Here is a 23,028-nt window from a genome sequence, read left to right on the forward strand (position 1 = left end):
TGGCTCAGACCTAGAGTCCAGATCTCAGAAGAAAGTGCATTTTTGTGCTCTTAGCCCTCTCCCATCTGATATTTTGCAGATAAACTATCTTGCATGCTGCCATCTGATATTTTGCAGATAAAATAACTATTTTGCATGCTGCCTCACTCTTTTCTGTTACCATTCACTGAAGTCGCACTGTTTAACCATCGCAACACACCAGCTTTTCTCCATTTCCTCGCTCGTGCGCAGCAGGAGGGGAGCCCAAAAGCAGCCTGCCTGGAGCTGCCCCTGTGCCAGCCCCCAGCCCCTGCGCTGGCACAGCCGGAGCTGGCAGAGGGCAGGCAGAGACAGCCACCAGAACCACCCAGCAACCCCCAGCTGACATCTGGGGACAGACCAACAGCCACTGCAGACAATAGCACACCTCTTGTTCCTTGAGCCAAAGCTGACCAGGGAATGAAGAAACGAACATTTATGTCCTAGCAGGGTAGACCCAGCCTCAAATGGCCAGGGCAGGACCTGAGGCACGTAGCAAGCGTACACAATGTCAACAGCACATACATTGGCTTTATCTGTCACCCTGGTTGTTGACAAGGATGTAGCTAGAGAACAAAGGAGAACTGAAACCTGGGGAGGTTTTCCCATCTTAGCAAGCCCCGTCACCCAGATGTTTGTGCAATTGAACGCCATGGGCTGGGCGGCATGAGAGAAGGGCAGGAGGGCAGGCAGCTAGTGCTGCACGGCGCTGTAATGGGCTGGAGGAGGAGAGGAAAGTGCTGTCGCCTGGGGAAAGTTCCCTGTGCAGGACCCCTCTGACAAATGCTTCGGGGCAAGCAGAGCAGAGACAGCCCAAGTGTCAGGGGTGGCAGTGGCAATTCCCTGCAGGAGGTGGCCTGAGCGTGAGCAAGAGCTGGGTGGGAGAGGGTGGGGAAGGCATCAACAAGTGGCTCAATGAAGTTGAGAGTCTTGATAGGTTGAGTAAAAACAGGTATTCCATCGAGAGAGAGCTTTTTTTTTAAAAGAGTACTTTTGGATTGAAATGCTTATAAAAATATTTCTTTTCTAGAGTTTTTTAGATACAAGTTTCTGAGAAAATGTATGGGCTTTTCACATCTAACTTTGCCAAATATTGATTTTTCCTTTTTGTAAGAGTAAAAGCTCAGCCGTAGAAACTACTGTACTAAATATTGAATTTCTGCTAGACCCAAAACATGGGTAAATATCCTAGCAAGGCAAATGAATGTCAAACTGTTAAGAGGGGTTGGGATGTTAAATGGAAAAGATCTATTAGGTCATCCAGAGCTGTGCTTGAGAGCTGCCTGCCAGGGCAGTTACTCAGCAAATGTCTTCTGAGAAGGCAGAGGACAGCAGCCAGTACAGATGTGGAAAAGCATACCTGTTCTCACACACACACAGAGGAAAAAGAAAAAAGAAAAAAAAAAAAAAAAAAAGGCAGAGCAGGCACTAGACTAGATCTTATTTATTCTCCTAGCCAACTTTCAGGTGAGATTAGAAGACCCACTTTACCAGACTATTTCTCTACATCTGAAAAAGTATGGTTGTCTTCTGCTAGTCCCACCACCATCTGTACAGTTTTGACATAGCAGAAACAAGGATGAAATCTTCAGACATTCATTTTCTGATAGGAAGAATTCTCCCCACCACCCCAAAAAAATAAACATAAAGGGGAAAAAAATCCCTCAAAACCAAAAATGGAAATCCCACCTGAAAAGCACCCTAAGTCCAGAAAAACATAAGGCCACAATAATTAAATATAGGTTTCTCCCAGGCATAATCCATCAGTAACATTAGGCAGAAAAATGGAAATTAAAAAAAAAAAAGGAGGTGGGAGAGTCCTTGGTAGTTTGGAGTTTGACTATATAGAACAACGGGGAAACGTGAGCAGTTAGCCTCAGAGGGGAAGGTAATGAACTGGGGTGACCCTATATCAATTAACAGGTTAGGAAAAAATGAAAAAAAAAGAAAAAATAAAAAGAAGAAAATTGTCTTAATGGTAGAGATTAAAGTGAGGTTTAGGTTGGAAAGAGAAAGAATTACGGACGTCCTAAGTAATCTGGGGCTGTGCTTGATTCCAGTCCAGTTTTAAGGGTCAGAATGGGCCAGAAGCACCATCTAACCACGGCTTTTGAGACTTGCTATACATTAGCAGTTTCATCAGTCCTAACTTAACGAGTCTGTTAACGTTACCGCAAAGCGGTGATCCCAAAGGCTAGTTTAGAAATGCCAACTCGGAGAGGCTGACAGTACCTGATAGCTTTTATCTAGACACAGCCACAGTTAGAATCAAAAACGCTGCAAAACCAGAAGGAAACACTTTTTCCATTTCTTGTGGATGCGGCCACCAGCGCCCTGCTGCTCTGAGCGAAGGTGACCTCTGGGCTGGCTGGCACGCTGGGAAGCATCTGCGGTGTGGCATGCTCACACATCTACCCAGGCAACGGCCACGTGGGCAGCTGGTACCCCAAATTGATCAGTTTGGGGGATGGCTAAAGCCTTTGCAGACGGCTTGGAATGGCAAACACCCCGAAACCCCAACAGTTCGGGAGTATTTTGTTTCAGCAGGCGCAGGAGGGGTGGCTTTGCTGCCAGAGCTGCCTGCAGGATGGTTTTAGCTCATTTCTCCAGCAAAGCCTCCCAAGAGTGGTTTAGATAAGCAGTGAAATACATCACGGATCTTGAGGTAGTAGCTGCTGATATGTGCTTGTAAACCACTTCCTTGACCTCGAATCAGAGCTGTGCGAGCTTTTATCTTGCTAGGTGTGTGGGTGGATGTAGGATTTAATTTCCACTCCTTTAACGAAACAAGGCTGTTAAGTCTTATTAGAAGCTGTTACTGTGACCTTTGGTATCCGTTTCACTCACACACTTCTGTTTGCTTTCCAGCCTACCCTGAGATCTCCGTTAGCCTGCCGGAGGGCTCAGCTGGCACCTCGCCGAAGGTGAGCCGTTTTGGAGCAGGGAGCAACGCCTGTGGCCGCTGCCATGCCACCCCAGCAGGGCCAGGCAAGCCAAGCTGGGTCAGACGCAGGGGGGACTCCCAAAACTGATCGAGCTCACGGGGCAACGAGCAAGTCAATGAGTTAACGTCAGCCGTTTGTGCCCTTCCTCCTGAGCGATTCCCATCCCCACAGCAGTGAGCTGATTCAGTGAGCACAAACCGGAGCTAGCTAAGGGCTTCTTCATGGTATGGGCAAAAGCTGGGTTTGTGTTAGCCCTGGGGAAGGCTCCAGGAGAGGATCGAGAGGCTGTGAGGAGCTGATGATGTCACAGAGGGCTGTGATGCCCCCTTTCCCTCCCCATCTGCCCGGCTACCCCCCAGCAGCCTCGAGCTGCCTTCTCTTCCTCCTTAAAATCCCTCTCTGAAGGTCACCCGCTACCCGGGATGCTGCTGCGAGGGGCCAGGTAGCAGCAGCCTCCGCCTGCCCCGCAGCCCCCCGGGGTCAGGGAGGGGAAGGGGCTGCGGGAGCGATGCTTGGGGCACCGGCCTTGGCCTGATGTGTCGATGGAATGGCGATGATCATGTCAGCTGCAACGTGTCATGCTACAAACAGTCCTCAGCCGGAGCAGCGGGATGCCGACTGAGGGACTGGCTTTAAGGCTGAGGGGCCCTATTTCAGGCTGAGCCCCTGTGTTTGGGGGGCCTCTCCTTTATCACATGTTTGGTAATGGCAAAACCTAAAGCTCCGCTGTACCACGCTGGCCATACTTGGCATAAAACATATTTTGGCCCATATGACTGACCAGCAAGACACCCTGGCTACTAGCTACGGCGCGTTGCTTCCCGATGCATCTGGCCAGGTTGAAGCTTTTGATCTGTGAGCATCCCAAATTAAGGAAGTTTTCCTCAAGAAGAGCGCTTGTGGGCAGGTAGAACCTTGCATTAACCGTACCCACCTGCTTCAGACAAGCCATGAGTTGGTTGGTTCTGCAAAACCAGTATCATTTTCCTGGTGACCTATTTCCAGGGGTGGTGTTGGACATTGCAGGCTTTCACCCTGTTGAGCAGGGCAAGGAGTGCTGCTAATCATGGGACCGGGCACTAGAAACTCTACCAAGAGCCTCTGCCCGTTCCTCACCTCCCAACAAACACCAGCTCCTTGTCTTTTCCACCCTTTCTTGCAGAGCTTGAATCTCCTTTGAGTGTCAGATTTGTATTTCTTCATAGGAAGCATTCACAAAAATATGACGAACTAAAAGAGCCTGAAAAATAAGAGAATAATGAAAAGAGGGGGAAGCAATTGCGCTAGGAGTTCAGAGGTTATTTACCACAGCAAGGGAAGAGTTTCAGCTGGGTAGTTTCAGTCTTCATACTGAATGATTGACTTCGGCTGGCTGCAATGCGTCAGGTTTGCTTTCAACTAAGTGTGTGAACCACTTTCTTCAAAAGTGGGAGCAAGAGGGCTTTGTGCTGCATAATAGCACATGCTTTTTCTTCTTTTTTTCCTGCATTTTTTTTTCTTTGGTTAAATGGACAAGGCAATTTCTCTTAGCGCAATAAGCTGCTAAGTAAATGTAATTGGGAACATCCAGGCAGCATGAGGATGAGACCTCCCACCCTGCTAGTGCCCAGCCCTTCATCCAGCCTTGATTTCAAGGTCCTTCTCATCTATGGCTTGAGAAGAAATCAAATTGACCGCAAATATGGATTTTTGGAGCAACTGGAGTACAGTTAGGACTGTTGCGTGTACAGCACACAATTCCTTGTGACTTCTGGAAACCTCTTACACATCATGCCCTCTGCAAAGTTGTAGTATATATTTTGTACATTCAACATAGCACTGTGTCAGGCAGTCTTTTTCATGGGATTTGTCTCTTTACCTGCCTAATGAAGGAAGGATTTAGACAGCAGTCGGGAGGTATCTCGCTCTCCCCGCACACGGTGGGGTACCGATTCCTGTGGTTTTCCATGGGGGTGTTTGCCACTGATGCGCTGGGCTGGGGGTGTCACCCTACATCTCTCCAACCACAGCACACAGGACTGGAGGGTGTTAGAGTCCCGTCACCCCCCACCTGGCCCATGGTGGTTGGGGTGTCCCTGGGCTCTTATTCCACAGAATGCAAATCTCATCCAACTCTTCAAGCAACCAGAACACTGGGGGCGCAGGGGGGGAGAAGCGCAATAAAGAGGGAGTGAGTGCTTCCTTCCTGAGCGGGATGGGGGGTGAAGAAGCTGTGTCTGTAAGGAGGTTTGGCAGCCAGGAAGGATGTAGCAGAGGGTGACGGATGGTTTTTGCTGCCCCACAGCCTAACGTGAGCTGCGTCGTGAGGAAGGCGTTTCCCAAGCCAAGCCTTGTGTGGTACGTGGACAAAGCGAGCCTGGCGGAGCAGGCCGGAGGTAACGCAACCTGTCAGCAGGACCACAGCGCAGCTCTAGAAGTGGTCCCCAAGAAAAGTGATTGTTGCTCATCTGCTCCTGCCACAGGGAGCCTGGTGTCCGTCTGGGTGAAGGGGAGAGCATCAGGCCTCCTCCAAGGGACCAGCTGGCAAACAGCTGTGACCCAGAGCCCCCTGCAATTGCTAGTGGTGGGAGCAATGGCTTGGCATGATCACGCTGTTCTTGCCAAATCTTTGATAGCGACTCAGCCAAGAAACCTGCAGCCAGATGAGCTTGCTTTTCAGTACCAATATTTTGCACAGCTCTGATTTATAGTTTCAAATGCAGTGAGAGAGTCTTGCAGCTTTCATTTTTCTTCTTTTTCCAAGAAATTTCTGTTGAACAAGAAGACTCACAAGACAGTGAAGGTTTCTATCAGCTGAGATCAACGTTGTTCTTGCAAGGGACCCACCAGACACCTAAGACATTCTCGTGTGCATGCCTGTTTTCCTCCCTCAGGAATGGAACATGGACTATCTCATCAGAAGAAATATCTATTTCCTTCGGTAGGTTTTTCATCAATAGGACACATCTGAAAGGTAAAATGTTAACAACACCGAACACATGTATTCTCTGCTATTTAAAATACTGAAGAAATGCCAAGAGTATGGAAGCTTTGTTGTAGAAAGCTCATTGTAGAAAGTTCATCACACAGCTTGAACTTTCTGGCAGGTTTTTTAGCTTGAGTCTTGCTCAAGTCTCTCAATAAGCTAAGTAACTCCTGCGCAAACATAAGCGGCTTGTTGTTTGTTTAGGCGGCAGCTCGCTGCACTTCCCACGCCCCAAAATAACGCCCACTTAGCTGATCCACACAGCACCCGTGAGCTGTTACAAACGTGTTTCTCCCTGAGCACTCCCGGCAGAAAGCCTGTCTGTGCGCACTGCAGCTCTCTGGAAAACCAACCCCCAGGGTCAGGGCTGTTGTATATCTTCAGAGAAACCTGCAAAAGGTTGAACCAAGAGCAGCTGAACTATTTTGGATGGTGGAGAAGCTCCCCTAGAACCTAAACGGTAAGAATTAGCTCTGCATTAGGGAAGCGTGGAGAAATACTCTCTCACGGAGCTGGTGAGAGCAGGAGACACGGCACTGCAGAGGTTTAAGGCGTTTCTGAGGATGCAGGGTGGCTGCCAGAAGGGCAGACAGGTTTCCTTTAGCACATTCTCCGTGCATGCCTCCTCTTCAGGTGCAAATGCATATTTACACCTTTTTTGGTTGTTTGGGGTTTTTTTCTTTTTTCTCCTCCTATTCCCCCCACTGTGTATGCTCCTTGCTGCACAGACAATGCACCTGAACTGCTGGCCCCTTGGCTGCCTCCATGGGTACCTCACACACCACGGTGACTACTTGTAGCTCAGCTGTGCTCACCTGTGGCTGTGGATACACTTATTGGTATGTTTTTTCCACAGACTGCACCAAAAGCCAGAGCTTACTCCTCTGGAAATGTAGCATCGGAGGGAAGGGCAAGAAACAATTGTTTTTCTCCAAAATGACTCATTTCACCCAATTTGCAGTTTTGTAGAAATACGTTCGAGTCGGAAAGCCGTCAATTAAAGCAGTCTACATTCTTGCCTGCAGGCTATGCTAAGGCTTAGGTAGATCCACTCTGTGTAAAAATGTTGATGTATTTAGATGTGACAGAAAGGAAAGTATTAAATTAATTCTCAGCTATGTTCTGTGAAGGTGCCATACCAATGCACAGTGTGAGACAAACCCCAGACTAACTTTTCAGCCTTTATAACAAAAGCCTAACTACTTTTAAGAACTGCTTTCGTCTTTTTTTTTTATTTTATTTTTTTCCCCTCCACAGACAATAAGTCTAATGAAGCCACATCTGACGCTTTTAACACCATAACTTCAGAAGGTAGGATAAATCAGAGAACAAAATATCTTGGGTTATGTTAAAGGTGCGTCTGTAAATTCTTAAAGCTGTTGGAAAAATGGTTTTGCAAACTTGTTTCAGGATGGGTAGCAAAGTATCCCTTTCTGCAGCTATGACTTCAGAGAAAATACAATAAATAGGTATTTTGGTTGTGTAATCTATCATAATTAAGCCCAAGCATAATTAAACCCCAGCCCTGAGGGGCACTTAATGTTATTTCTGATGCTTCAGCTGGCATTTGAATATAGTTCTTTCAGCACTGAACCGATAATTAAAAATAACAGCCCTACTAATGGTTCCACCTTCTGTTAAAGTACACACAAGATCCTCAACGCTTTCGCCTAATTGAAGAGCTGCTGGGATGTTTCTTAATTTGCATAAATTTGGTAAATCCGCACTCTGCCCCTGCAAGTTTGTCTTATTATCACCTTAAAGCAGACAGGCACATCGTTCCCTCCACACCTCAGCTGAAGCCCTTTGGAGACGCTTCTCTGGGAGCACTTGCTCTGCTCCGCACAGGAGGCACCTGCCCCTCAGCAGTGGGTGACGTGGTGCAGGGAATGCTGCAGGCGACCGGCACAGGCACACGTGTGCGTTGCCATGTCAGCTTGCTTCTGCCAGCTCAGGCTGTGGCAGGGTCAGCCAAAACCTCGCCGGGCACCAGAAAGCCATCCCAGGTACTGGGGATATCTGAGAAAGGCTTTGTGCCCTGCTGGCATCTGCAAGGTGACGTCTCAAAGCAGCCCGTCGGGTCGGGTCACCGCACGCTGCAGAAGCACATGGCACCCGGAGGTGTCCTGCCACCCTGCTTTTGAGACCTGCTGCATCTTTGGGGAGGGTCAGCCAGCTCCTGTGAGATCCCCGTTAGTGCAGCTGGGGCACAGGGAAATGCAAATGGAAGAGCAGCACCCAGAAACAGTCAAAGGAGGCATGAACGCTGGCAAGGGAAAGCAGCTGGGGAGTTAGTGGTTACCTGCCCAAGCCAAGATCCTATCTGCAGGGGGTCACTCCCTGCCCAGCACCCTCCCAACGTGCCCAGGTGGACAGCGGCTGCCTTCCCAGGTGTGTTTTCCTGATGAGGTGTGTGAGCTTTCATACTCACCTCCTTCCTGGGGCCCTTTGGGGAGATGTAGTCCTTCCTCCTAGCTAGTCAGCAGGCACTTTGCCTCACCTCCTGGGGAAAAAAAAAAATAAAAAAAATAAAGACACATCTTTTCAGGATGAAAACACTGCTTGGGCAGGATGGTGTCTCTGCTGTGCTTGGCTGGCTGGTTAACGGTCCTTTAATTCCAAGGAATAACTCCTTCTCCCCTTCTTTGAGGACCTGGCTGAGCACTTCCCAGTGCAAAGTGTCCCTGAAAATTCCTGTCAGAGTTGTCTCTGAGGCGCCTCATGGACAGAGCTCTGCAGGTGCCACCACCTGGTCATATATGTTATTTCAACATGCGTGTTGCTAAGGTGCATCTGTTTGTATGGGATAAAACCATGTCGCTCACTTCTGCTTTTTGAGTTGAGCTGTCAGGGGCTCCAAACGCCTTTATCCCCCAAACCTCTGTCTCCCTAAGGGTTTCACAGCTTCAGGCGCTTCGTCTTTCTCCCTGGACCACTTGGCTGAGTTGTGCGTTGAAAAATTATTTGGAAATTGGGTGATGCACTCTCTCACTCTTGAACCTCGGAATCACCTGCTTTTCTAAAGCAGAAGAAACACCTTTCTCACCCTGAGTAAAAGTGTTTTCTTTGATTTGTTATAGACCTTGGAAATTCAGCACTTCCATCAGCTGTCATGACTACCTTAGGGGGGGGAAGCTTTCTTTATTACTCAGTTAATAGGTGTAGGGTCGCTGCTCGACCTTTGCTTCAATGTCACGTGCAGAGCCAGGGGCAGGCAGGGAAAGGTCGGCGTGCCCTGGTGCTGGCAGTGCCTGTGTGCTGCTGGACGGGAATTTGGGAGCTAGGAAGTTACCCAAGAAGAGATCTGACACAAATCCTGCCAGAGAGGTGCGTGTGATGTGTTGGTTTGTTCTTCTTTTTTTCCCCTTGACCCAAAAGGAGCGCATCGTTCCCATTCGTTAGTGCTATAAGACAAATAACACTGCTTTGCTAGAGCATGCATGTGGATAACTATATAAAATTATCTTCAGCAATTAAGAGGAAAACCCGTAAGCGCAGGTGATCTCCCGGGCTGCTGCATGCGCTCAGGACCATTCCTGGCCAGGCTCTGGCTAGGCGGGGGAGCACCGCCGTCAAGTGCAGAATCCACCTCACAGCAGTTAAACCTGAACCCTGTGTATGAAATCATAAATAAATAAATAACGCAGCTAGCGCACGTGAAAGGGCCAGCATTAATAACATCAGCTGTCTTTTGGTGCCCCATGAATTTGTGGGGACGCATTTTGAGCGTTTAACCTTAAATCCAACAGCAGGGTTCCTGCTGCAGAGCCTGTGTTTACCCCACAGCTACTGCAAGCTCTTTGATCCAGGTTGTTTTATGATTTATTAATAGTGTTTTAAAAGACCCTATTGAGTAAAGGTGATACCGTGCAATCTGTTTGTCTGTAGAGCACCAGTCGACATCTTTGGCCTCTCTGGATTTCGCAAGTCAGGCAAGCTTGGCTCCTGCTTCCACGACACAAGGTAATCAATGCAGCCAAAATGTTTTCTCTATTGCTTCAGGAACGTAGGAGAAAGATACATCAACACAATAAACACCTTGCATTTTCTGTAGCAGTTTAATGTCCGCTGAAGCCCTTGTCCTAGTGCATTACACACTAGGAAGTCCACAGGTCAAAATTAAATGTATGAGAAAATGCTGCCTTGATTTTATCTTTTTTAATGCTCAGTTAAGTTTATATGCATTAATTTCAGTAAGTGAACAAACACCAAGGATATATTTTTACAATACCTATTCCTTGTATCTCTTTATTTAAATATCATACAAAATTAGAATTACCTTAGAGTTGGAAAAAGTGCAACCCAAACGTTGGAGCACAGGATTACAAATACCAGAAAAGCATCGATAAACAAAATGTTTACAGCAGATGACTCCGATCGTGATTTCGTCTCGGGGCTGGAGGCCAGCAGAGGGCAGGGAAACCCACTCGGGGGGTTTAACCTCGCTTCCCCGGGGAGAGGCGCGGCACCCGCGGCGGGCAGGCACTCGGCACGGCAGCAGCCTGGATGGAGAGCAGGCAAGGCTGTGAGTCCTTCTGATCCCAAGGGAAAGGGTTGATGTCCGCCAGTCCCAGCAGAGGGTATTTTCTCATGGCACAGCCTGCCTGTGAACGCTTTTGTCCTTTAGAGCCTCTTTCCATTTCGAAGCCCAGCTGTCCGTCCCTGGCGGGCTGGCTGGGTTTAAGCAGCAGGCAGAAGGGTGCTGGGGCTGCCCTCGCCGGCAGCAAGGTGCAGGCATGGCACACGCTCTCCTTCCAGAGACAGAACAGTGTGAAACGGCAGCGCCGGCAGCACAGGGAAGAGGCAACACGGCAAGTTGTTGTCAACAGCCATCTTCCCCTCCACAGCAAGCACCAAAGCTCTGGCTCAGACATGGCCCACTGCTGAGCGGCTGGCAAGAGTGGATTTGGCCCTTGGTACTTGCAGCAGCCTTGTTCTCCCAAAGAAAAAAAAATTGACTGCAACAGACTAACTTTCATGAGCCTGTGGGGCACTGAATGTCCTCCTTAAGCTGCGCAACGCAATCCTGCAACCTTCGCTTAACCTACATTATGCTACAACAGCATTTACCTATAGATGAGCGAGTAACGTGATGGGCATGGGGGGGGGGAGGGTAATACTGGATTGATATTTACAATTGAATACAATAAATACACTTGAACACAAAGCTTCTCCTGCCCCAGCAGAGTGCTGCTTGGGAGCTGGATCGCTCAGTGCAAAGTCCTGGGGCATGAAGAGGCTAGAGCGAGGTATGCCAGGGCAGGAGCACAGGTTGCAGCAGCACTACAATTAAAGTTTGCTGCTTCTCCTGCTGCCGTTCCCGTCCCCAAGGCAGAGGCCAGCCTGGCTGAGAGCAGGGCAGCAAAGCGCCTGTCCGAGTGCGCTGACAGCCCTTCTGTTCAACAATTGCTCGACAAAGGGTATGAACATACAAGGTGAAGAGTTCCTTCTCCTGAAAGAGTTCCTTCAGTCTTGAGAGGCGCAAGACACAAGATCTGAAGAGTTCTCCTCGCTGGATTATACATCTCCACCAGCTGAGGAGGTGTGAGGTCAAAGATGTAACATAAGCCGGAGCTGAGCCATTTCTCTTCCGTAACTAGCCCAGGAATCCACTGCCTGTTACCCCAGGTGCCTGCCGCGTGGCAGCCGTGCTGTGCCAGCCCTGGGGCAGTGCTCCTCCTCTCTGGAACCTGCTGGTTCCCCAGCTGGTGCCACCACCAGCTTCCTGAGCACAGCCTGGGGGCTGCAGCCGACCAGGACGCCAAGTCCAAGTCTGCCCTTTTAAAAAGCAGGTTGGTTTGGTTCCTGTTATTTTGCAAGTTTTTAACGAAAATCCAAGAGACAGCTGGGAACTGGTAGGAGGGGAGAGCGCAGAGGTGTAGGCAGGAGAAGGAGGAGGGGAGGCAAAGCCAAGGCTGTTAAAGCTGCAGCCTGGTCTCTGCTTGGCTTCCATGGTAGCTCCATCTCTGAGCCCAGAGATGCTCAGGCTTTGAGTGCTGGGTTACAGCTGCATTTCACCTTCTCAGGTTTGTTCAGATGGCTTAATGATACTTTTCCAAAATGACACAGGTGTTAGGAAAGACGGACTCTCTTTAGTAAATGTGAAACGGTCCTCTTGGAAAACAGAGGTCTACTAGCTAAACCACCATCTGTCTGTGTTTGAATAGCAGGTAAATAGCGAATTGAGCTCTAGAATACTTAACACTTCAAAAAAAAAAAAAATTATTAAAGGCAACCATTAAATAAGTTGGCATTTGGCACCAGGCATCGCAGGTGTGACTCCTGCACACAAACTTCTTCAAAGCTTCTCTTTGCTAGTTGGGAAAACAGTTTTGTCTCACCAGAGCTGGTGAAACCCTGTCAAAATTCTGATTTATGCATGTTTGTTCATCACCCCACTGGCTTCAGGTCGAAACAAGCCAGTGCCCTTGGAACCACTGAGTTTCAGCTGAAACTCAGCCAAAATCCAAAAATGCATGCGTAAAGGCCCCGCATGTTTTCTTAAAGTGTATTCATCCATCTCACCAAACCCCACTTGAGTTTCTAGCTTGTGACAGACTTTCAAACCAGACACAGAGGGAAGCAGGCATCTGGAGTAGTGGGCAGCAACTGTTTGACCTCATTAGTCAGGAATCAGGGAAGAGAGAGAGGGGAAAATGAAAAGAGTTGTGGTCCTCTACAACAATTTTTACAAGCATGCGTATTTTTCAGTGGGAGCACCGATTTCTACCACAGAGGCAAAAAGCTACACCAGTGCCACAGCATCCACCGAGCGTCTGACGGCAGCATGTGAGTAGCTGGTGCATCTCCTTTGCTTCACAGGGCTGTAACAGGGGAGCTACGAGGCCAGTTGTGGGTGCTGCAAGGTGCAAACGTGGCACTGGCTTAGCGAATGTTGAGTTGCAAATCCACAGTGATCTGGGTTGAGTTGCAAATCCACAGTGATCTGGGTTGAGTTGCAAATCCACAGTGATCTGAGTTGAGTTGCAAATCCACAGTGATCTGGGTTGAGTTGCAAATCCACAGTGGTCCGGAGTACCTTGCAAAAAGTACAGCAGCAGGGACTCGGCTCTACACGGCTCTTGGTTTGCGTTGCCTTTGGCAAGAACATGAGCTCCACGGTGGTTATTTTCACCTGATAGATGATAGCCATCGCATCGCCATGCAAAATTTATTACTAAACATGGAAAAGTTGTGTCCAAGCAGAGGCCAAAAGTCGGGCAGTGTAATCGTACCAGTTTCTCAGAACTTCACAGAAGCAATTCCCCTGTCGCGTTGCACTGAATTAGGAGAGAAAGGCTTGAGTCTTTCAAGCCGTCGAGGATCTGGAGCGGCAAAAGAGGAACAAAAAAAACATTCGAGTATCCCGGTTTTATTAGCCATATTTAATTCAATAATATTAAAATTGAAAGAGTTGCTAGGCAAATTTAGTGAGTACTGAGGGTAGTTTATAGATTAAATAAATTACTGGAGAAGCTAAATAAAATCACAGAGCAGCAATGAAATAATGAGATAATGTGGGACAATAATGGCTGGCTAATAGAACTTTGAAAGGCGGCCTCATTAAAGATCAATAAATCAATAAAAAAAAACCCTAGGAGTGGACGTTTTTTCACAGATTTTTCCCTTTAGAAAATCGCTGCTCAGCAGCAGAAAGCTAGAAGTCACTTTCTTTTTTTAACGTCTTGCTTTGTCTTTGTGCTTTCAGAACAGGCAGGACCTGTCAATGTGCTTCTGCACTTGTACAGCCGTCGTCTTTTGGCTGAAGTGCGAACATAGCAGCCACTTTCCATTTCCTGAATATATTTTTGGCAGCACTCTGGTGCTTATTTACCCACCCATAACCCACACCCACACATTTAGACCAAAATCTGGTGACAACTTCTAATGCTTCACCGTCCTGCTCGTGCACAGCTGGCTGTTTGCAATTTTTGCTAAAAACATGCTGAATTGCACTGCTATTTGCAGGAGGTGCCATGCATTGCTACATAAGGCACAGTGCTATGGGATCTCTGAGTGTATATTCTTTTTTATACATATATATGTGACTTTGTAAAATGCCAGATCTACCACATTTATCCACCCAAAATTAAACACACAATAAACAAGGAGAAAAGAAGAACTGAATTAATGTCCAAAACTAAGTGAACTTTTAGAGCACCATAAAATGGGACTGATTTTGGTCGGTTTTTTAATCCAAACATACATACATACATACCCAGTGTCAGTCAGAACCAGCAACTCATAAGGATGAGATTTGCCTGGCTCTGTCTGCTTACTCATTTAAAGCATTGAACAGTGACTTTTTTTTCCTTGGATTTATAAATCAGCGATTATACTAGAGACTTTCAGGTATCTCTCTTATTTCATTTGTTGTTGGCATCAGAGAAAAACAAAGGGTATAAAATAGCCACAATGGAGCCTGATGAAGCAGTCACGTACAGACTTGTAAGATAATTGAAGGATATTATTTCTTTTTGTACAGATTTCAACTATTCCACCACCGAATCCCTGCAAAGCCTCAGGAATGCCACACACTCCTCCGAGGATACAACCCTGGCGCATCGTAAGTGCTGTGGCAGCTCTGGAAACGCTGGGCCATTGTCTAGTCGCATATTTTAGCTGTTATTTTAGAAGAGGCAAACACAGAGATGGTTAGAAAAAAAACAGGAACGTATCCTTAAGCAGCACCAATCTTAAACACAGGTAGCTTAGCTGTATTAGGAAAGGCAAAATATCTCTCTAAAAAAAAATGAAAGACGATTTTTGTGGTTCAGATGTAATACTTGACAGAGGAGACTGAGGTTTTGCTCGTTCATGGCAGAGGCAGACCCTTTGTGTTGCTGCTAAGGCACTTAATATCTTTAGCTTTTTCATTACCATCAAAGAGGTAAAAAGCCCATCATTCTCCCAGATCACTGTGCAGCTCAGTGCCGGCTTGTTGGAACACCTTAATAAGTGTTTTCTAACAGTCTTTCTTTTTTCTAACATTCTTTAATTTGGGAAAAGCCCATTCTTTGTCTAGCCCCAGGTTGGAGGCCAAAAATGTAGGCGTCTTGCCAAGAGAATTTTGACACCCTGCTTCTGGACTTTGATTCCCAGTCTTCAGCAGGGTGAATAACGGTGCCTTCAAAACACAACCTGCATCTAGAAAAAAAACACCCCACAAACAAGTTACTAAAAATGTTCTGTGCCCGTATCTTTTTAGGTAACCTGTCCTTCAGCATCACAGAGCAGACAATTTCAGTTACCAGAGGGAAAGCTTTCTTTACTACCAGCAGCCTGCTCAATAGTACTGGTGAGGCACTACCCCACAAGCCCTCTTCTTTGCAGCGTGCCCTTGCAGTAAGTGAGAAAAGCCGAGAAGCACGAAACCTGGAGCATCGTCGTGTGTTGGACCAGGGGGGTCCAAAAAAGGGAAAAGAGATGAAAAAAGGAGTCACAGCCGCTGTGTCCCCACACCGCTGGTTATCGCAGGCTGTTGGCATTCCTGCGTTCTCCCTGCATCCACAAGCAATGCCCTGGTGCACGTTTTCTTCCAGCAGCAAAACGTGGCTAGTCACACTGCTGTGCCCCAGGGGGTCACCCACGGCTCACGCAGCGTGGTGGTCTGGGTGCCTGGCCGCTGCCACTGTGGCAAAGACCCAGGCTGGGTGACACACCAGTATGACCAGCCTTGCAAAGTGGCACGGTGCCAGTACAACGGGAGGTGATGCTGAGGTGGGATCACCCACTGACTCCCCACACCCAGCCCACCGTGGCACCCACCATGGTGGCTGGAGGAGGACCATGCTCCTCCTTCCTCCCTGCACCCGGGACCCTGAGGGCACCTCTTTCAGCAACCAGCACCCCCAGGGGTGGCTGTGCAGCAGGGGGGCAGTGGGGGAGTCCCAGCATCACGGGGCGGGGGGAGAGGTGGCTGTACTCAGCTGGATGGTGACATGTCTCTCAGAAAAACTCAGGGGGGAACAGAAACAAAGCAATGGGTTTTGGGTGAAACGCTTGCTGGGCTGTGCCTGAGTAATCTTATCATGTGAACTGCTGGGTGGCTGAAATCAGCCCGCAAACCTCGTCAGAACAAAAGTGGGTTTAAATCCATAAATTCCAGCTGCAACGCTCAGAGTTTGGGATCCTCAGCCTGGGAACCCGGCAGCCCGGCATGGATTTGGGGCTGCCTTGTCGCCGGTACTGTGCCTGGTGGGGAGCAGCGAGCCGCGGGCAGCAAGCCCAGCTTTCCTTCCTCTCTCCGAGGATGGTCGGCTGAGCAACCCCTCCTGTGTCCCTTCCAGGCAGCGTGAGGAACACGAAAGCCAGCCACTTCCCCTGGCCAACCCTGGTAGCCATCCTGCTCCTCTCCTGCAGTATCCTGGTAGCTTTAGGCGTCAGGAAATGGTGTCAGTACCAGAAAGAGATGTGAGTACTGGGGAGGGGAACCGTGGGGGCGGCGGGGGTGGCCCAGAACACAGCACAAACTCTACCCCAGCTGTCTGGATTTACACGTTCTCATTTGAGACTGCCCGTAGCGACCGAGACCTTTGACTACGTGGCTCGCTAATGCTGGGTTTTTCCATACAGCAGTATGAAATGTGGAGCATTCTCAGCCCTTTCATCTGTTCTGTGGCCCGTCTATAAAATAAACTTTAAAAAAAAAAAAAAAAAAAAAGAGCTGCAGTGCAGCTTCAGGGTGTGAGGGAAGAATACAAGGCAATTTTTTTCCCCAGAGCCCCCCACTTCTATTAGTCTCCCTACCAGCTGCTTTCACTCTCTCATTTTGCACGGTTACTTGAGGACATGTTTTAATGAAATTGTACTTCTAGGGCAACTCTATTTGAGTTGTGAATAACATATATGAAAGTAGGCTACCTGAAACTTAATCCCAGTCGAAGAAGCATCGAGTTTGTAATTATTACCAAAGTTTAATTCCCTACTAAAACACTCGGAGATCTACTGATGAAAGTAGCATCTGAAAGCCGATGATTTTTAGTCTTACTGACGTTACTAAAATGTTTGAAAAATCATAGTGATAATGGCTCATTTGCAGTTCTAGAAAACCCTTTTGAAACATGACTGCGAACCCTATATATCAAAGGTAAAAATGGGGGTGATTTTTTTTGACTGAATTGGGATGGGACCTTTCTTTATCTTGGTCTATAAATTGGCAAAAAACCCAAAAAGTTATGAGTCTTTAAATATACCTTCAGAGAGCAGTGTGAGTAAAAGCTCTCTGCAAGGGTTTTGAATAGGTCACCGGGACATTTTAAAACATGAATAAAGTAAAACTGTGAGGTGGGAGCTGAGAAAGCCAAAGGAATGAATACCAGGAGGTGCAGAACTGCAACAGGGCAGTCGCAGTACGTCAGGGCGAAATACCAGGTGCTCTTACTGTGACTGGGTGTCCACCTGCCTCCTCCTGTGAATGTTTTCCAACAGCCTTTTACACGGCTTTGGTAACACGAGAGCATGGGGTTTTCTCTTTTATTTCAGTATGAGCAGACCTCCATCTTTCAAGCCACCACCCCCTCCGATAAAATACACCTCCATGGTGGAGTCCGACGGGACTCCCCCATCCTGCCACGAACTGGAAAACCTCTAACACCACCTGCACCCCTTGTGCAGCGCGCAGAAGACTGACACAGTTAAAAGGCTCTGTCTTTAAAGCAGTCATTATAGGAGTTTGGTGTTAATGACCCACATTAAAATTCAGAGCGCCTAAATGCCATTAACGCTGGAAGCTGAGCACTCCTGAGGACACTTACTTCATCCCGTCTCTCTCTATGTATGCATTACGTTAACACCAGTTTGAGTGTCACCGTGAGATTCCACGTGCTTAATTTGAATTGGGTGATCAGCTGGGAATTTGCTGTCTTGTTAATGGGAGCAGATTAATGCATCACTTCGCCAGCCTGCCTGAAGAGTGTCGAAGCTTTTTTGTTTTACTGAGCGTATAGAGATGACAGCTCTGCCATACGGACATCACAATTACATGGGAAATGTTGGCTTAACACAAGCTTTTTGATACCTACGTGAGCCATTCTCACAATTATTATTTTTACTATACAAGTATTGACTAATGTGGCCCAATATATAATATCCTATCACGGTGAAACCAACCAAAAAAAAATCAGCACCTTACAAGGAAAGAAAATAGTCTGCATCCCTCCTCATGGGGTTGCAGCACAGGATCGCAGGGAGGGGTTGGTGTGATGGAAGGGCCAGCACAGCCCTGGTGAACGCATTCGTGAAGAAGAATCGGTTGCTGTTGGTGGCCTCAAAAGTCACCTTTGGGCTCAGGTACAAGCCACCCATGGGCTGGAGAGTTAAGGACTGAAGTTAAGAAGGACCCTAACAAAATGGAAAATGCCAGTCCTTTTGGAAGTGTGGTGCCTTTGAAACAATAACTTCTCTTGAGCTTGAAATAATGTTTACAGTACATGTGAGGAAAGAAAGGAATATAATAATTTTATTCTCCTTTGGTCTTAACAGGCTCCTGTCATTTGCTGTCTCCACATTTGTCAAGACCTCAGGGGTAGCTTTCCAGGTGGCTGAAGCCTGGGGAAGGGTTGGTCTAGCCCTGCCTGGGCTGTGTATGTCCTTACACTGACACTAATGATTAAATGGGGGTGCAGAGGGTGGGATCGGCTCAGCCCGCCGCAGGGTTCCCAGCTGCCTGATCCCTAATGCCAGGCACACCAGCAGCAGCGGGCATGCTGCCCTTGGCAGCAGGGTGGTCGTACATTGCCTTCAGCCGGCCAAGATGCTGTCCCACCAAGTCTGTTTGGAAATGTATTGTTACCATAATGGTATTTCTGTAATTAATACAAATCAACTGAAATCCAATCACATCAAGCTTAAAATTGGTATTCTGATTTAGGGATGGGTTTTGCTTTATTTACTGCTAAACACCGGTTGATGAGTATCAGGGTTCAAAGCACTGTATTTCCCGAGAATTTAGATGAATGAATGAATTACAGGAAGGAATGATCTGACAGACCTTTTTAAAGTATTTTGTTGTATTATTTACCTTATAGCTCAAGCGGTTCTAAATCCATCACTAAGGGGGTATCTGTGCTGAACAGAAAACACCTTCCTTCCTGCAGAACTATATGGACTTTGTATGCACGGAAGGCTCAATATTAATTTGTTTCTTGTCTGTATGGGTTTTTAGAAACAAAGTAGTTTAACTTTTGTCATATTATCGGTCACTGCAAAAGAAGGTAGCTTTTTGTTCTTAAAGAAATCAGAGAAAAAATCCAGATAGCCAAATTCCAAGGGATGCGGAGAGCCACGACTTTCATCCCTGTCGTTAGATGAGGATGACTCCCGGTAGCACACCTGTCGAAGAGGGGTTATTGCATCATATTTTAATCCCCACGGTTCCTGGGGTCAGGGAGGTTCCCCCTGACCCTGGGGTTCTGCGGGGTACCCTGAGAAGCGCTCAGGTCGGCAGCGCTCCCTGCTAAGGATGCCACGCCGGCAGGCTGCTGCTGCCCCCACACATCTGCATCACCACCGGCAGCATCTCCGGGCGAGGCTGCGGAGCACGGCCAGGCTTTCCCGAGGGATGGGGACGGGGGCTTCCATGGACCAGCCCCCCCCCTCCCCGTGCTGGGGAAACACGGGCGGGCGCGGCGGGCGCGCTCCCGTTACTGCCCAGCAGGTGGCGCCGCAGCACCGCAGCCGGGGGCAGCACGGGGACCGGGGCGGGGGGGGGAGGTAGACCTGACCTCCAGAGAAGTGACGGGAGGGGGCAGGCAGCAGCGTGGGAGCTGGGGGGAGAAAGAGGGAGAGAAGCCCCCCGCCTGCCAGCCCCCGTCTTTTCATGTTCCTGCAGCTGAACAGAGCGTTTATATTGCTGTTTGCCTGCCTCAAGAATTATCATTAGGGTCAAAACTGACCCCTGCTTGAATTAAGGAGGGGAAAAAAAACCCCAACAAACCCACCACCAAACCTTTCAAACCATTTTTTAATTTTTTTTTATCAGCTGCCCTGTTACATAGCCTTAAATCAATCAGCTTGGACTTGTGTTCATCAACCCTGGAAGAATTTAGCCCCAATCACGTTAGAGATGCTCGAAGATGGCTGCGGGAGTGTCAGATAAAACCTTTTCTATACAAGCGTTCAAAGCTTGCTGCATGGTTATAGAAACGGCTTTTAAATCTAAAAAAGTTTTGAATGTTTGCGCTGCTAAATACAAATCCACGGCACGATGAAACCTGTGAAGCAGACCCAGGTCGGAATCTGAGGTCACGTATAACACAAATACAACGCTGTGAAACCAGCGGGGTCTGCCCTGCCTGGTCCTTAAGACGTGCATTACGCAGCTGTAAAAGCAACTGGCTGGAAAGCTGAGCAGCAACAGGGGGTTCACCTGCTCCTGGGGAGGCTGCAGCAGGTGGCGTGGGGCAGAGGGAAGGATAAAAGTAAGACGTTTGTTTTCAGTATTTGTTTTCAGTTCCTAACGTGCCTTGCCAATTCAGTGGCAGGGCCTGGGGCCATCAGTGGAGTGAGAGACTTCCCAGCGCCCGCTGTTCGTATTCCTGCCAGTTGCATCCCGGTACTGTGCCACGCTAACCGGGCTACTGGCCACGCTGCAGCCCCGAGCCCGCGGGGTGCTTGGGGCAGGTGGGTACCTGCAGCCCCTGCCTGGTTTCACTTCTCTGACAGCAGAGGGGACAGCTGGGGGCTTAGAGGATGCTTAGAGGATGCCCTGGTCCTAGCGCACCTGACAGCCGTCCCACCAAGCCTTCATCCTCCCAAACTACCTTTCGCCTCACTCTGCATCACATATAATTTTTAAACAGCATTGCAGTGGCTTTTCTTGCAAGTCACCTTTTGATCCTGTAAATTAATTCAGCGTAACTTGTCTATTTTAGAAGCACCCGATGGTTTGCCCGGTGCGCCTCGGTCAGTGAGGTGCGGACAGTAGGATGGCGGTGCCCGGCAGTGGGATGTGGGAGGGCAGGGTGCCTGGCCATCCCAGAGCCGGACTCATTAGTTCACAGTTGCTGAAAATAGGCTGTGCCACCTGGGATTTCCTGGGGAAACAGCCCATCCTAACACAGACCCACAGCGGTTTCGCTTTTAGGGAGATGGTTTCCTCATTGCAGCTGTCTTGAAAGCTTTGTGAGGTGCTCAGGCTTCATCATTTTCGTGTATGTGTTTGTTTTAAAAAGCCATGTACAGAAATCATACCTGCTAACCAGAACAGGGTAGAAGTTACCTTACGTAGTCTTTGCAGTATTTAAAGCCATCACTTACAGAGCAGGCAAACATTAGAAAGAGCTGTGTACACTTAAACTCCAGAAGAAGCAGTATACGAAGGAGAAATTTTGTTGTGTTTGTTGTTTACGTTAGTAAAGTAATTCTCCCTGTCTTGGCAATTAACTTTGAGCAATAAGCCAATGGAAAGCTTCTAAAAGGCTCTGCAGGAGGATAATGATTACTTAATCCTGTCTAAGGAGATTTTAATGGAAATAATATGAAATCATATTATGTTTCAAATTATTCCTTAAGGACAAGACAAAACTCACGGAACTCCCCAGCAAAGATTATTTGATTTCAGGCAACATTGGATTATGTCTTTAAAACTCCTCTTCCATCTGTTTTCTAGCATATGATGTTCCATCTCTTTCAAAGTCTCCTGTAACACGTTGCCCCAGTAAGATTTTTAATCAGTGGAAAAATAATGTATCTCTTTGCCGCTTGGTTCCTTTCCAAACAGGAGGACTTCCAAATTGACTCTGGCATCCTACACAGCTTGAAACACCCTCATGTGGTATAAATGAAGTATTGAATAGCTCGCTGTTGTCAAACAGAGGACTCGCAGATGCCAGGGCTCGCTTAAAGAAACAACAAAGGTGAGAGAGAGAAGCAGGTAATGCATTGATACGAACCAACCCCGGGGCTATGAGTGGGGGACAGAAAAAGGAGGGGAAGTCAATATTACAAAGGGTCTATTGTATGACAGATGTCTAAGTATTAGCAGTGGACTTGGGAAATGCAAAAGGTGCTGCCATAGCCATGGTTTTTTTCTGAGTTGGCTTACGATGGGAAATGAACACTGCTGTTTGGTCCACTGCACTTGAAGAAGTGGTGTTTTAAATGCAGTGACATCTGCAGAGCTTTGTGATGGAGTGTGTCCTGACGGTTTTAAATGTTAAATAATTCCATTACAGTTGGGGTACAACTGGTAATGAACAGCTTGGAAGAGTCTGAGTATACTTACATGTAATGTTGAGCAATTAGTTTCTCTCTGTGAGAGTGAACCCTGCAGTTCTCTTCTCATCAGTAGCAGAGTGACCTTTAAAATATGCGGATGATACAAAAGCCGTTTCAATAACTTATTTGATCTACTGTCCGCTGATAAATTGCATGTAAAGATTTGGAATTTACATGGCACAGTGGATTTTGGACTGAAATAGAAGATTTTGAAAACATTAACTGAAAGCTTTTCAACAATAGCAATGTGCCCTGTTGAATAATGGGACGTGTTACTAGGGTATTCAACGTGGTAAGCAGGAGGCTAAGCTTCCTGTAGCACTTGGTGTTATCGACTTGTTTTCAGTTGCTTTAAAGCGCTTTTAAAAGAAGTGCATTACTCTGGCTTTATATTCCATAGATGGCAGCCCAAGAACCACATGTTAAAATTGAAATAAAATACATTTGTATGTTTGGAATTGACTAACAGTGAAAACCATGTGCCTCTTGGTGCTTAAATAGCATCAGCCTGATCCGTACAGCTAATCTTTTTACTGTGGGTTTGAAAATAGGAGGGTTAGGGGTGTGGGAATGGGATTTGAGCTGCTGGATTGTCTGGGCTGCCCATGACATTGGCTTGTACTCTGCACCGAGGCACAAGGGAATAGCTGAGCTCCATCAGTAAATCCACATAAGGCATAAATATGGCTATACAATCTGTGGGGAAAAATGGATGGTAAAGTTTTAGTCAGGCCATCATCCCTGCTGAATGCAATTCATATGTGAATGTTCCAGCCACATGGAAAAATATAACCATCTACTAATCTTGCTATAGAATTAAAAAAAATGTCGATAGCATGACCTTTTTCCTGCCTGCTTAGGCATTCATTTTCACAGCCACTT

The 23,028-nt window shown here is 47.6% G+C and overlaps 1 protein-coding gene across 2 annotated transcripts in view; it reads left to right on the top strand.

Annotated features, from left to right (window-relative positions):
• Positions 1-18,770, top strand: part of CD96 (CD96 molecule) — a 45,499-nt gene extending 26,729 nt beyond the window's left edge. For both annotated transcript variants that reach the window (XM_055802504.1, XM_027786769.2), the window contains 10 exons: positions 2,887-2,942; positions 5,248-5,338; positions 5,707-5,883; positions 7,186-7,239; positions 9,817-9,891; positions 12,640-12,717; positions 14,414-14,494; positions 15,137-15,226; positions 16,218-16,341; positions 17,413-18,770. In XM_055802504.1, the coding sequence (XP_055658479.1) occupies positions 2,887-2,942; positions 5,248-5,338; positions 5,707-5,883; positions 7,186-7,239; positions 9,817-9,891; positions 12,640-12,717; positions 14,414-14,494; positions 15,137-15,226; positions 16,218-16,341; positions 17,413-17,521 (935 nt within the window). In that variant the 3' untranslated portion in view covers positions 17,522-18,770. The remainder of the gene's footprint in view (positions 1-2,886; positions 2,943-5,247; positions 5,339-5,706; positions 5,884-7,185; positions 7,240-9,816; positions 9,892-12,639; positions 12,718-14,413; positions 14,495-15,136; positions 15,227-16,217; positions 16,342-17,412) is intronic.
• Positions 18,771-23,028: the final 4,258 nt, after the last annotated feature.

The sequence above is a fragment of the Falco peregrinus genome, chromosome 4 (genome assembly GCF_023634155.1).
Source record: "Falco peregrinus isolate bFalPer1 chromosome 4, bFalPer1.pri, whole genome shotgun sequence".
NCBI lineage: Eukaryota > Metazoa > Chordata > Aves > Falconiformes > Falconidae > Falco > Falco peregrinus.